At 41.8% G+C, this 13878-nt stretch overlaps 1 protein-coding gene across 6 annotated transcripts in view; it reads left to right on the top strand.

Annotated features, from left to right (window-relative positions):
- Nucleotides 1–10666, top strand: part of LOC123509330 (nocturnin-like) — a 15869-nt gene extending 5203 nt beyond the window's left edge. Inside the window, exons 1-5 of one of the 6 annotated variants that reach the window (XM_045263567.1) lie at nt 1889–2287; nt 6581–6837; nt 7368–7489; nt 7954–8160; nt 8466–10666. In XM_045263567.1, the coding sequence (XP_045119502.1) occupies nt 2262–2287; nt 6581–6837; nt 7368–7489; nt 7954–8160; nt 8466–8990 (1137 nt within the window). In that variant the 5' untranslated portion in view covers nt 1889–2261 and the 3' untranslated portion in view covers nt 8991–10666. Of the gene's footprint in view, nt 1–1888; nt 2288–5559; nt 5708–5735; nt 5755–6580; nt 6838–7367; nt 7490–7953; nt 8161–8465 lie in introns of those variants that run through there. The other 5 variants (XM_045263572.1, XM_045263592.1, XM_045263601.1 and 2 more) reach the window with 5 other exon arrangements.
- Nucleotides 10667–13878: the final 3212 nt, after the last annotated feature.

Below are 13878 nucleotides of genomic sequence, written 5' to 3' on the forward strand. Positions count from 1 at the left end.
CCTTGGAAAACAGTCGTGATGAAAGAGAAGAGCGTTTTAAGAAAGATTTTAAGGTTCTAGAGGCAGAGTGACAAGATTTCTTCACTATTAACTGTAGAAACACTCTTGAATCCCCGCCAATCATCTCTGTGGCCTTGGAAAACAGTCGTGATGAGAGAGAAGAGCGTTTTAAGAAAGATTTTAAGGTTCTAGAGGCAGAGTGACAAGATTTCTTCACTATTAACTGTAGAAACACTCTTGAAAACCCCGCCAATCATCTCTGTGGCCTTGGAAACAGTCGTGATGAGAGAGAAGAGCGTTTTAAGAAAGATTTTAAGGTTCTAGAGGCAGAGTGACAAGATTTCTTCACTATTAACTGTAGAAACACTCTTGAAAACCCCGCCAATCATCTCTGTGGCCTTGGAAAACAGTCGTGATGAGAGAGAAGAGCGTTTTAAGAAAGATTTTAAGGTTCTAGAGGCAGTGACAAGATTTCTTCACTGTTATTTGGAGAAACACTCTTGAAAACCCCGCCAATCATCTCTGTGGCCTTGGAAACAGTCGCGGTGAGTGAAGAAAGCGTTTCTGAACACGGAACCAATAGAAACGAAACTAAACAAAGTGAATTACATAAACAAACAACACAATAAGTACTCTGAAGAGGAATGATAAACAAAGACACAAAGCAAATAAAAAAAAAAAACTCAATAAAAATATAATAATGAGAAAATCACGGTTATAACTTCCCACGCCAATCATTACAGCTTAACCCTTTACTCCCCCTAACAACTTCCTCCTCCCTAACTCTTCCTCTTCCCGTTTTCCCCAGTCACCTCCATACTCTCCTTCATCCTCCTCCTCCTCAACCTCCTCCTCCTCCTCCTCCTTCATTGATTCTTCCTCCACGGCCTTCGTAATCAGGGTTTGTGGGGAGGAAGCTGTCACACACACACACACACACACACACACACACACACACACACACACACACACACACACACACACACACACACACACACAATGTCCCTCACAAATCTAGTTTCTCAAATATTACTTCACGTTTCATTGACTTTGCTCTCCATTACGTAAATATACTCAATAAAAAATCACTAACAGACATTTGAGCCTTCATTAACATAGCCAGGAGTGAAGGAAAACAAGCTATATTTAACTATTTTACACACACACACTCTGGACACACTCTGGAACTCCCTGCCTGTTTCTGTGTTCCATCTCTCTATAACGATTTCATTTAAGAGGGAGGTTTCAATACATTTATGGCTAACTTTCATACCTGCACGGGGACTGGCGACTTTGTGGGGCCTTAAAGAGTAAGAAGAAGAAGAGGGTAAGGAGAAGAGAAGGGAAAAATAAGAAGAGGGAGAAAAAGAGGGTGGTTTTAAGATTTTTTTCGTTTTGGCTAACTCATACCAGCACGGGGACTGGCGACTTAGTGGGGGTTAATAAGTAAGAGGACGAAGAGTAACGAGAATAAAGGTGAGAAGAGGAAGAAAAAGGGAGAGGAAAAAGAGGAACATTTCAAGACATTTATCCCTTTTTGCCTAACTCTCATACCTGCACGGGGACTGGCGACTAAGTGGGGATTCAAACATGGGACGAAGAGTAAGGAGAATAAAGAAGATAAGGAGAAAAGGAAAAGAGAGATTTCAAGACATTTATCCTTTATTGTGGCTAACTCTCAAACCTGCACGGGAACTGGCAAAGAAGTAGGTCCTTTTTTTTTCCCCCGTCTTATGTCACCCATGGTCAGTTTTTCCCTATTACATAAAAAAAAATAATACTGAAATGATAAAAAATAGACAAGCCTCCCTTTAAAGTGTAAAAAAAAATGCCTCGTTTTCTGTGACACTGGTCCACATTGAAATAATAATAAAGGTTTTCACAAGCACAGTTACCCAGTCAGCGCCGCCAGCCAAGGACGAGCGGACAAACCCTTTAAGTGCACTCTGGCGCCACGTACACGCGCAGAGGTCAACACAGCACATAAATACACCACACACACACACAGGTACACACACACACACACACACACACACACACACGACCTTCACACCACTGCAAAGACACACGTAGGCGAGGCAACACAAAAATCTGACTGGTTTTCTGTGGTGTTGCTCCAGTGTGTGTCGTGGTGAAGGTGAAGTGGTGTGTACTGGTGGCTAGCGGCCTGTGTGGTGGTGTAGTGGTGTTGAGAGGTGTGCATTAATAGTAGCCAATGTTCTCGTGTTTCTACCCCCTCTCTCTGCTCTCCACCGTTCGCAATGACAGCTATAGGACGCATTGAAGGGTACGTTAGCCCCCTGTTCCTCCTATTCCTTCGTAAAATTGCATGGGTTAAAATTCCTTCCCTATTCAATACTTGTGTTATGAAAGACGTTACACAAGCTTGTTTTTTTGCACCCTGCCATTGAGAAAGCTGGGAGGTCTCGGTGGGGATGAGTTATGTGTGCGTGTTTCCTTCCTCATTGTGGTGTTAATGGTACCGTGAGAAGGCTGGGTGAGGAAGGGGAAGGGTAATATTACAATGGGTACTTTTCCTGTTCACTCTACCGGGGTTGTGGTGAAGCGGCGCCATGGTAAACAAAAGCGGACGCCATCTAGTGATTGGCGGAGCAACCACGTGGTGTTTTCAAGGGTGACTTACGTAATTTGACTATTTTGATTGATTATTGCTTTATATTTCTTTTTTGTGGTTTATTTGAATGTTGCTGTTATTATTATTCAATCTACTATTACTATTTATTATTTACTATTACTGCTTCATTAAATATCTCACTTTTTTTCTATTCCGTGAGCTTCAAATGGACAGCTTTCTCAATCTTACTGAAAGACATCAAATTTAAACCGTTTTCTTTGTCACAAACCACAAGTGTTTTCATTCAAGCTGATTTTTGGCTCGTTCACAGCACACTTAAGCTTAACCCCTTAATTACTTCACTATTAATCTTTCATTGTGGTTTATTGCATGCTACTATTATTATTATTCCGCCTACTACTACTATTTACTATTACTATTCCTACTACTACTGTTTACTATTACTATTATTGCTTTATTAAACTAACCTTCTCTTTTTTCTGAATCACGAACTTAAACTCAAACTTTCACAATCTTCCGTATTGAAACGCCTCAAATCTGAACCGTTTTCTATATCATAATACCACAAGTGTTTTCATTCAAGCTGGTGTATGGCTCTCACACATACACGCACAAACACTTCAGCTGAATTTTTAAACCACTTCAGCACCATGACGCGTTTCCATATTCATTGTGGTGACTATTTGGTGATTTTATACAGCTTCAGAAACTCATGTGGGGGGTTAAAATAGTGAAGACTGTGGCTATTAATCTTCTGACCTCCATAGACCCTTCCTAATGTCAATAAAATGGTCTAATCATGCACAAATCTCAAGGTAAAAGTGTGTCCCAGTACTGAAGGGGTTAAAATAGTGAAGACTGTGGCCATTAATCTTCTGACCTCCATAGTCCCTTGCTAATGTCAATAAAATGGTCTAATGGTACACAAATCTCAAGGTAAAAATGTGTCCCAGTACTGAAGGGGTTAAAGATGCGAATTATCTCATCACCTTCTACTTCGAGGCTTGACAGAATGAGTGAAGTGAAGTGAGGTGAGGTGAGGTGAGGTAGAGAAGAATGAGTTAGGTTACGTTAGGTTAGGTGAGGTAAGGTTAGATTAGGTAAGGTGAGGGGAGATGAGGGTGAGATTAGGTTACATTAGGTGAGGTTAGGGTGAGGCGAGGATAGGCAGAGAATGAGTGAGTGAGTGGGTCTTTCAAAAGTAACCCGTGTTTTGCTAAGTGTTTCCTTGTCGGCAGCCTTTCAACACACCTTTCATGATTAATAGTGTGTGTGTGTGTGTGTGTGTGTGTGTGTGTGTGTGTGTGTGTGTGTGTGTGTGTGTGTGTGTTTCTTCTTCCTTTTCTTCTTCTCCTTCTTCTTTTCTTCTATTTCTGTGTGTGTGTGTGTGTGTGTGTGTGTGTGTGTGTGTGTGTGTGTGTGTTTTTCAAGTATATTTATGCAATTTTTCCTTTTATTTACGGTTCTAGTAGTACAGTAACACCATATCAGAGAGAGAGAGAGAGAGAGAGAGAGAGAGAGAGAGAGAGAGAGAGACGAAAAGACCTAACATCATAACCTTGAGTGTTTCCTTTTTTTCTTTTACATTATTTCTCTCTCTCTCTCTCTCTCTCTCTCTCTCTCTCTCTCTCTCTCTCTCTCTCTCTCTCTGCATGGCGAGGTTACCCATAATTCAATAGCAGAAACTTCCTGTTGTTCTTTTCATTTACTTATTCATTTATTTGCATGAGTGAAGGCCGGACAGAGAGAGAGAGAGAGAGAGAGAGAGAGAGAGAGAGAGAGAGAGAGAGAGAGAGATGCTTATTACTTCATTTCTAACGTTTAAAATTAAAATATTCACAAATTATCAAGTATTTCTGTCTATACGATTACTCTCTCTCTCTCTCTCTCTCTCTCTCTCTCTCTCTCTCTACAATCCAGTTTCCATGTCTATCAGCGCATGGTCTTAATTGTCAGCCTACACGCACGGCCTATTGAGCCTACGGCCTTGGATGGGTAGGGGGAGGAGGAGGAGGAGGAGGAGGAGGAGGAGGAGGAGCAAACAAACCACTATATCTGAAAACTAGATTCTCAGAACGTGGCCTTACATAACTACACACACACACACACACACACACACACACACACACACACACACACACACACACACACACACACACACACACGAAAAGTATAAAAAGTAGATGGATTTGCAAGGTTAGAATCGCAAATGAGAGATAAGTTGATGAGACGGGTGAAAAAATGTAGTGGTAGTGGTGGTGGTGGTAGTAGTAGTAGTAGTAGTGGGAGTAGTAGTGGGAGTGGTAGTGGTAGTAGTGAAGAAGCAGAAGCAGAAGAAGAAGAAGAAGAAGAAGAAGAAGAAGAAGAAGAAGAAGAAGAAGAAGAAGAAGAGGTAGTAGCAGTAGCAACAGTAGTAGTAGTAGTAGTAGTAGTAGTAGTAGTAGTAGTAGTAGTAGTAGTAGTAGTAGTAGTAGTAGTAGTAGTAGTAGTAGTAGTAGTAAACAACAACACAAGTTAAAACACAAATTCTTAGTAGCAGTAGTAGTAATAGTAAATAAATAAATAAAGCAGTAATAAATAAATAATAATAATAAATAATAATAATAATAATAATAATAATGACCTCAACACTAGACCAGTAGGAAAGGTCATTCTATCAAGCAAAAATTGATAAAAAAAGAAAAAAAAAACAAACAAAGGCTACGAAGTTATAATGGGCGAAGTTATTGATAGCAGGAAGACATTACGAGAGAGAGAGAGAGAGAGAGAGAGAGAGAGAGAGAGAGAGAGAGAGAGAGAGATTCATTTTGAGTGTTGCATTTAAGTTGGCTTTCTATGTGTGTCTGTCTGTCTGTCTGTCTGTCTCTCTCTCTCTCTCTCTCTCTCTCTCTCTGATAATTTTTGTAGTTATTACATTCTTACACGTAGAGAGAGAGAGAGAGAGAGAGAGAGAGAGATAACAATAGATTATAAGTCCTCATTGATAAGAACCAACCTTGTATATCCCGCGACATTTTACCAATCTCTTTTATCTCCTCTTATCTTCCCTATTAAGTAAGAATTAAGAGCATTTTTTACCTCGCCCTTGTTGCCGCGCCTTCCTAGTTTGCGGTGAGTCCTTGTTGGGCAGTGTCTGGGGTTCCCTAGACGCTCTGAAGGTAAAAATATGAAGCGGGGTTGTAATAACGGGGGTTGCAAGTGAAGGTGGTGATGGTGGTGGTACTGGTAGAACGACGACGAGAAGGAGGAGCTATTTAAATATGGTTTTTATATTTATTTATTTATTTATTTTTTTTCGTTGTAATTGTTCATAAAAAAAATGTGTTAAATTCTGTATCAAAAAATATTCATGAGTCGCCATCACCACCACCACCACCACGAACTGTCATGGCGTTAGTCTATACATCTTTACAAAGTGTCATTAGCGCTTCAACTCTTCACTCCGAGCTCCAACCAACTAACCCCTTTATTTATTTCAGAATGGGTAGCTTTAAATCTTTACAAACAGGGACAACGATACACCTTTACAAAGTGTCATGGCGTTAGTATACACCTTTGCAAAGTGTCATGGCGTTAGTCTATACACCTTTGCAAAGTGTCATGGCGCTGAAACAAACTTACTAACCCCTCTATTTAGTTCAGAAAGACAGCTTTAGTACATTTTTATAAACTAGGGCAATTCTATACAGCTTTACAAACTGTCATGGCGCTGAAACAAACATATTAAAAGCTTTATTTATTTCAGAATGGACAGGTTTACGTATTTTCACAAACTTGGGCAATTTTTTTTTACACCTTTACAAAGTGTCATGGCGCCAATACGTACAGCTTTACAAACATATTAAAAGCTTTATTTATTTCAGAATGGACAGCTTTCTTTACGCCTTTACACAAACTTGGGCAATTTTTTTCACACCTTTACAAACTGTCATGGCGCCAGCACGTACAGCTTTACAAACATATTAAAAGCTTTATTTATTTCAGAATGGGCAGTTTTACATCCAAGCCACAAGTAGAAAAAGTCGAGTGTGCCGAGGACAAGGTTGGAGTGCCTGACGGGGTGGCGGCCGGGCGTGCTCTATTGCAATGGGTGAGGGAGCCCATTGCCCACCTCCCCCCCCTCCTCCCACGCCTCTACAGGACCCCGCCCCCCTTCCCCGTCACCCCCTCGAAGGCGCCCCTACCCCCGCCCTCCTCCCCCTCCTCCTTCAGGATAATGCAGTGGAATATATTGGCGCAAGGTTTGTTGTTGTTGTTGTTGTAATAGTAGTAGTAGTAGTGGTAGTAGTAGTAGTAGTAGTAGTAGTAGTAGTAGTAGTAGTAGTAGTAGTAGTAGTAGTGGTGGTGGTGGTGGTGGTGGTGGTGGTGGTGGTGGTAGTAGTAGTAGTAGTAGTAGTAGTAGTAGTAGTAGTAGTAGTAGTAGTAGTAGTAGTAGTAGTAGTAGTAGTAGAGGTTGTGGTGGTGGTGGTGGTGGTATCTTCCTATCTACTACATCTCTCTATCTACTTCCTTATCTATTTCCCTATTTTACCTTTTACATGCACTACGGTCTTTTTCACGGGAATCTACACACAAAAGGAGTGATTTCCCTATCTATTTCATTATCTATCTACCTATCTACATCATCTACCTATCGACATCTCTATCTTTCTCCCTAATATGTAGTTTGGGGTCTATTCATGGCAATTTACAGACAAAAGGAGCTGTCTAACTATCTATTTCATTATTTGTCTATCTATCTATGTCCTCACCTGCCTCTCTACACCCACAGCGCTCGGTACACACGCTGATAACTTCGCCCAGTGTCCCAGGGAGGCGCTGGAATGGGACACACGGAAGTATCGTATCTTGGAGGAAGTTTTGACACACCTGCCTCACGTCCTCTGTCTCCAGGCAAGTATTGGAACCCTTTGAAGGCAGGACTGATTAATCCCTTTAGTACTGGGACGCATTTTTTACCTGAGTTTTGTGTACGATTAGACTATTTTATTGACGTTAGCAAGGGTCTATGGAGGTCAGAAGATTAATGGCCACAGTCTTCACTATTTTAATCCTTTCAGTACTGGGACACATTTTTACCTTGAGTTTTGTGTACGATTAGACTATTTTATTAACGTTAGCAAGGGTCTATGGAGGTCAGAAGATTAATGGCCACAGTCTTCACTATTTTAATCCCCCACATGAGTTTCTGAAGTTGTACAGTCACCTTTCTTCCCTTTCTCCTCTTCTCTTCTCTTCTCTCTTCTCTTCTCTTCTCTCCTCTCCTCTCCTCTCCTCCTCCTCTTCTACTCAAACCACCAAACTGTACCATACCCAACCTAACCTAACCTAACCTAACCAAACCCTATTCCCTTCAGGAGGTGGATCACTTTGGGTACCTAGAGAAGGTGTTGGCCAGGCAGGGGTACCGGGGGGTGTTCATGCCCAAGCCAGACTCCCCCTGCCTCTACCTGCCAAACAACAACGGGCCAGACGGGTGTGCCATCTTCTGGGACGACAACAAATTTGAATTGGTGAAGAAAGAGTCGAGGGTCGTGGAAGTTTGGCATGTCCAGAGTAACCAGGTGTGTGGAGAGAGAGAGAGAGAGAGAGAGAGAGAGAGAGAGAGAGAGAGAGAGAGAGAGAGAGAGAGAGACATTTATCTTTGTTTTGCTTATCTGTTTTTTTGCATATTTTTTTTGTCTTTTTTTCTATTCTATGTGTGTGTGTGTGTGTGTGTGTGTGTGTGTGTGTGTGTGTGTGTGTGTGTGTGTGTGTGTGTGTGTGTGTGTGTGTGTGTGTGTGTGTGTGTGTGTTTCATTTACCTCACCAGGCTACCATCCCCTACCCATCCCTCCCCATCATCTAACGCCCCCCTCCCGTTCACCAGGTCGCCATCCTGCTGGTGCTGGAGGAGCGCAGCAGTGGTCGGCGTGTGCTGGTGCTCACCACACACCTGAAGGCCAGACAGGGGGCGTTGCTGGCTTCCCTACGCAATGAGCAAGGCAAGGACCTCCTCTCGTTCTTAGACACACACCGCAATGATGAACCTACCGTGGTGTGTGGTGACTTTAACGCGGAACCAAGTGAACCGGTCTACTCCACCATGACGGACACCTCCACACGGCTACAATCCTCCTACGCCTTCCTCAATGGTGGAGCAGAACCGGATTACTCCACATGGAAGGTTCGCGGGGATGTGGACTGCTGCCATAACATTGACTACATCTTCTACACGCCCTCCTCGCTGCAGGTCACCGGGGGGGTGGATGTGCCCACAGAGGAGGCCCTGGGTCCTGGCCGTGCCCCATGCCTAGCCTACCCCTCCGACCACTTCTCCCTCATCTGTGACCTGACCTTCTCCGACACAGACGCACACCCACACACACACGCCAAGCCAGAAAGTAGTCGATAACCAGCCAGGGATTAGCGACAGCTGCGATGGTGACAGCAGCAGTAGCAGCGGCGACACACACCCGCCTTGGCCCAGCACGCTGCCAGCACACCTCACACACCCGACACACACTGACACACTCGTAGCAGTCCTGAAGTATCGGGAGGCAGCAGCACAAGCACCGCCAAGCACTAGGATCCCTCAGGCCTGCAGGATCAAGTAGTATATGCACATGTACAGGACCAAGATTCCTTCACAGGGGATTGAAACACCCTTACAGAGAATCAGAGCACCCTTAAGAGGATCAGAACACCCTTAAGAGCATCAGAACACTCTTAAGAGGATCAGAACACCCTTAAAAGGATCTGAGCACCGTAAGAGGATCAAAACACCCATAAGAGGATCAGATCACCCTTATAGAGGATCAGAGCACCTTGGAAAATATTCAAACACCCTCAAACAAGATATACCCTTCATAAAAGCAACAAGATAAGGGATCTACACTCGTTAAACATTGTAGCTTATAATTGGCTGCTAGAAAGTTGGCAAAGTCTTTTCCAGTGGTGATATCTAAATAAATCACCAGTAGAGAGAAGCACCATTAAAAGCTGAGCAGCTTATGTGGTGTTTGCAAGCTGTGAGAGAGCGAGAGGCTTCAAAACACTGGCCTTGGTTCACAGCAGGCCATGAAGAGGGAGCAGTGTGGCTGTGGTAGTCTCTGTGGCTTGTGCTGTGGTGTGCTTGATGGTCTGGCCGGCTGACGTGCGGTAGAGTGGTAGCTAATGGTGCTGCGTGACTGTGGTGAAGTACTGTGGTGTCTGTGGTGACATACAGACACATACACTTCACTGCCATGTATTGTATGGGTGTTTGTGTGGTGATGTGGTGAGAAAGACTGTATGTGTGGTGATGTGGTGAGGATTAGCTGTGTGGTGATGGTGAGGAGTGGTGCCATGGCAGTCAATGTGGTGATGTGGTGACAGAGTGGTGCCATGGCAGTCTGTAGTGATGGTGAGGTTTGGTGCCGTGGTTCTGTGTGATGATGTAGTGGTGATTTTGTGTCATGGGTCTTTGTATGGCACTGTGGTGAGGAGGACTGGTGCCATGGCTTTGTGTGGTGATGTGGTGATGTGGTGCCATGGCTTTTTTTGTGGTGATGTGGTGGTGTAGTGGTGATGAGGACTGGTGCCGCATGATTCAGTACAACATTACAGTGAAAACAACACAAATTCTTCACTTGACACTCTCTCAGTTCACATTCAGGAAGTGACTTGGTAATCTCACACTCTCAGATGGAAGGCAACAAAGAGACATATTATAAAGCTAGTGTATTGTTTAACTTGTCACTATTTTACCTCTACTTAAAAGAATTCTCACTTTTTTTCTATCATGTGTTCAAGTTTGTGTCCATATTTATAAAGTTGCAAGAAATTAAGTTTTTCGGGGACATTGTAAAGCTAGTGCATTGTTTAATTTGTCACTATTTTACCTCCACTCTAAAGAATTCTCACTTTTTTCTTCTATGTGTTTAAGTTTGTCTCCATATTTATAAAGTTGCAAGAAATGAATAATACACACTGAGATTTTTTAGTTATATTTTTAGACGCATTGTAAAGCTAGTGTATTGTTCATTTCCGTCACTATTTCCTCTCCATCTTCCTTAAAAGTTTGCCTAATAAAACTATTTAAGTCCAGCATGTGAAGGTTTCTCAATGATAATCCTGTCTGACTCCCTTAATATGACTAAATTTAACTCAACATGTCAATTCTACCCCATTGTAAGCATTCCCTAGTGAAAATGTCCAACCCCTTCAGTGCTGGCATGCATTTTTACCTTGAGATATGTGTATGATTAGACCATTTTATTGACATTAGCAAGGGTTTATGGAGGGCAGAAGATTAATGGCCGGCCACAGTCTTCATTATTTCAACTCTTTCAGTACTGGGACACATTTTTACCTTGAGATTTGTATACCATTAGACCATTTTATTGACATTAGCAGTGGTCTATGGAGGGCAGAAGATTAATGGCCACAGTCTTCACTATTTCAACCCATTCAGTACTGGGACACATTTTTACCTTGAGATTTGTGTACAATTAGACCATTTTATTGACATTAGCAAGGGTTTATGGAGGGCAGAAGATTAATGGCCACAGTCTTCATTATTTCAACTCTTTCAGTACTGGGACACATTTTTACCTTGAGATTTGTGTACCATTAGACCATTTTATTGACATTAGCAAGGGTCTATGGAGGGCAGAAAATTAATGGCCACAATTTTCATTATTTCAACCCATTCAGTACTGGCATGCATTTTTACCTTGAGATTTGTGTACGATTAAACCATTTTATTGACATTAGCAGTGGTCTATGGAGGGCAGAAGATTAATGGCCACAGTCTTCACTATTTCAACCCATTCAGTACTGGGACACATTTTTACCTTGAGATATGTGTACGATTAGACCATTTTATTGACATTAGCAAGGGTTTATGGAGGGCAGAAGATTAATGGCCACAGTCTTCACTATTTCAACCCATTCAGTACTGGGACACATTTTTACCTTGAGATTTGTGTATGATTAGACCATTTTATTGACATTAGCAAGGGTTTATGGAGGGCAGAAGATTAATGGCCACAGTCTTCATTATTTCAACTCTTTCAGTACTGGGACACATTTTTACCTTGAGATTTGTGTACCATTAGACCATTTTATTGACATTAGCAAGGGTCTATGGAGGGCAGAAGATTAATGGCCACAGTCTTCATTATTTCAACTCTTTCAGTACTGGGACACATTTTTACCTTGAGATTTGTGTACCATTAGACCATTTTATTGACATTAGCAAGGGTTTATGGAGGGCAGAAGATTAATGGCCACAGTCTTCATTATTTCAACTCCTTCAGTACTGGGACACATTTTTACCTTGAGATTTGTGTACCATTAGACCATTTTATTGACATTAGCAAGGGTCTATGGAGGGCAGAAGATTAATGGCCACAGTTTTCATTATTTTAATCACCACATGAGTTTCTATTGCTGTATAAAATTACCAAATAGTCACCAGAATCTATGAAGGTCAGAAGTCTTCCCTATTTCAACTCCCACGTAAGTTTCTGAAGCTGCATAAAATCAACAAATAGTCACCAGAAGGAATATGGAAACGCGTCATGGTACTGAAGGGGTTAAAACTGCTTTAATTTTCAGGATGTTTGGTGGCACAGAGAGAGAGAGAGAGAGAGAGAGAGAGAGAGAGAGAGATTCAGTATTGGGTGCTTGGTGGTTGGTGACGCGATCCAGCAGTGAAGTTTGCATGGTGCAGGCGTGTGAGAACGTTCATTTTATCGAGTTGTACACACACACACACACACACGGGACCACCATACAGTGCGCAGTTCGCTTCTTACTCTCTGCGGTAGCGAGAGTCCATTACCGATCTTCCTGTAACAATGCAACCACGCTCATTACACAAAATACATCCAAAGTACGGCTCCCACACACCCACACACACCCAGACCACTTAAAACACTCAAAACTAATGCAAAACACCATATCCTATTACAAAATATAAAGAAACACAAGCAAAACTCACTAGAAACACTCAGTATACACCAAAACCAGCCCATAACACAAAACACGCCCCAAAAGACACCCCACACACACCCAAACCACTTAAAACACTCAAAACTAACCCAACACTCAAAACACCATATGTCATTTCAAAATACGAAGAAACACAAGTAAAACTCGCTAGAAACACGCAGTATACACCAAAACCACCCCCATAACACAAAACACACCCCAAAAGATAACCCCACACACACCCAGACCACTTAACACACTCAAAATTATCCCAAAACACACTCAAAACGCCACAAAATGCCCCCAACCACTCTCAAAATACACCCAAATTCTCAGATATATTCCACAACTCTCTCAAAATACGTATAATTTATCTAAACGCATTTAACATACAATGAAAATACCCAAAATGTATCCATAATACACTTATAAGATCACAATAACACTCAAAACGCCATGTAATATTATCAAACACTCTTAAAATGCCCCAAATATACCTTAAAACACCAGAATGCAGTATATATAGAGAACGACAAAATTACAAGGGTGACCTAGCTAAATATTGTTGCTTGCCTCCTCCTCCTTTATCTCCTCCCTTTCTCCTTTCTCTTTCGCCCAACTCTTTTGTTTCTCCTTTCTTCTTTCTTCTACTACATATATCTACACCCCTGAATCAAGAAACACACGAAAACATGCAGAAATAACTAAATATAAGGCAAAATACTGACGAACTGGGGAGCTGGGGGAGAGAGACGCCATCCTGGGTCTACGATGAGGCACCCCCTTGGCTGTGACGTCATCAGAATGCGCGGGAACAGGGGTGACTCGGCCAGATTACGTAAATAATTTCAAAAATGACCCCTAGAAAAAACGAAGCCAGAGCCGAATGCTTACTATTTTATGATTTTATAGAAACTTTAATTAACATCCACAACATCAAAACATCTCCAGCCTAACTAGTTTTAAAGAATTGTGTAAATTAATTATATTACAGTATAAAAATATTTTCATTTGCAACACCGCTAAAACGTCCATCCATTTCGACTTTATATTTCTTTCGAAAAATATTAGACAATGTAAACTCTCTTCTCAGGCATCAAACACTTACCTAGAACCAGAAGTCAATGAATGAGTATAAATAAATGTAAAAAAAACTATTAAAATCTAGACTCATTGAAAAGTCTTGTAAAGCCAGACCACTTTCACTTGGTGACTATTTCCACACACTTTCCAGAGTCTAAGCTTTCTTTTAAGGCATTCTACAGCGAGTTAGACCATGAAGCAGAAATGTAAATAAATAAAATCTAAAATATAAAAGTTACGTT

This window comes from Portunus trituberculatus, chromosome 3 (assembly GCF_017591435.1).
Source record: "Portunus trituberculatus isolate SZX2019 chromosome 3, ASM1759143v1, whole genome shotgun sequence".
NCBI classification, from domain to species: Eukaryota; Metazoa; Arthropoda; class Malacostraca; order Decapoda; family Portunidae; genus Portunus; species Portunus trituberculatus.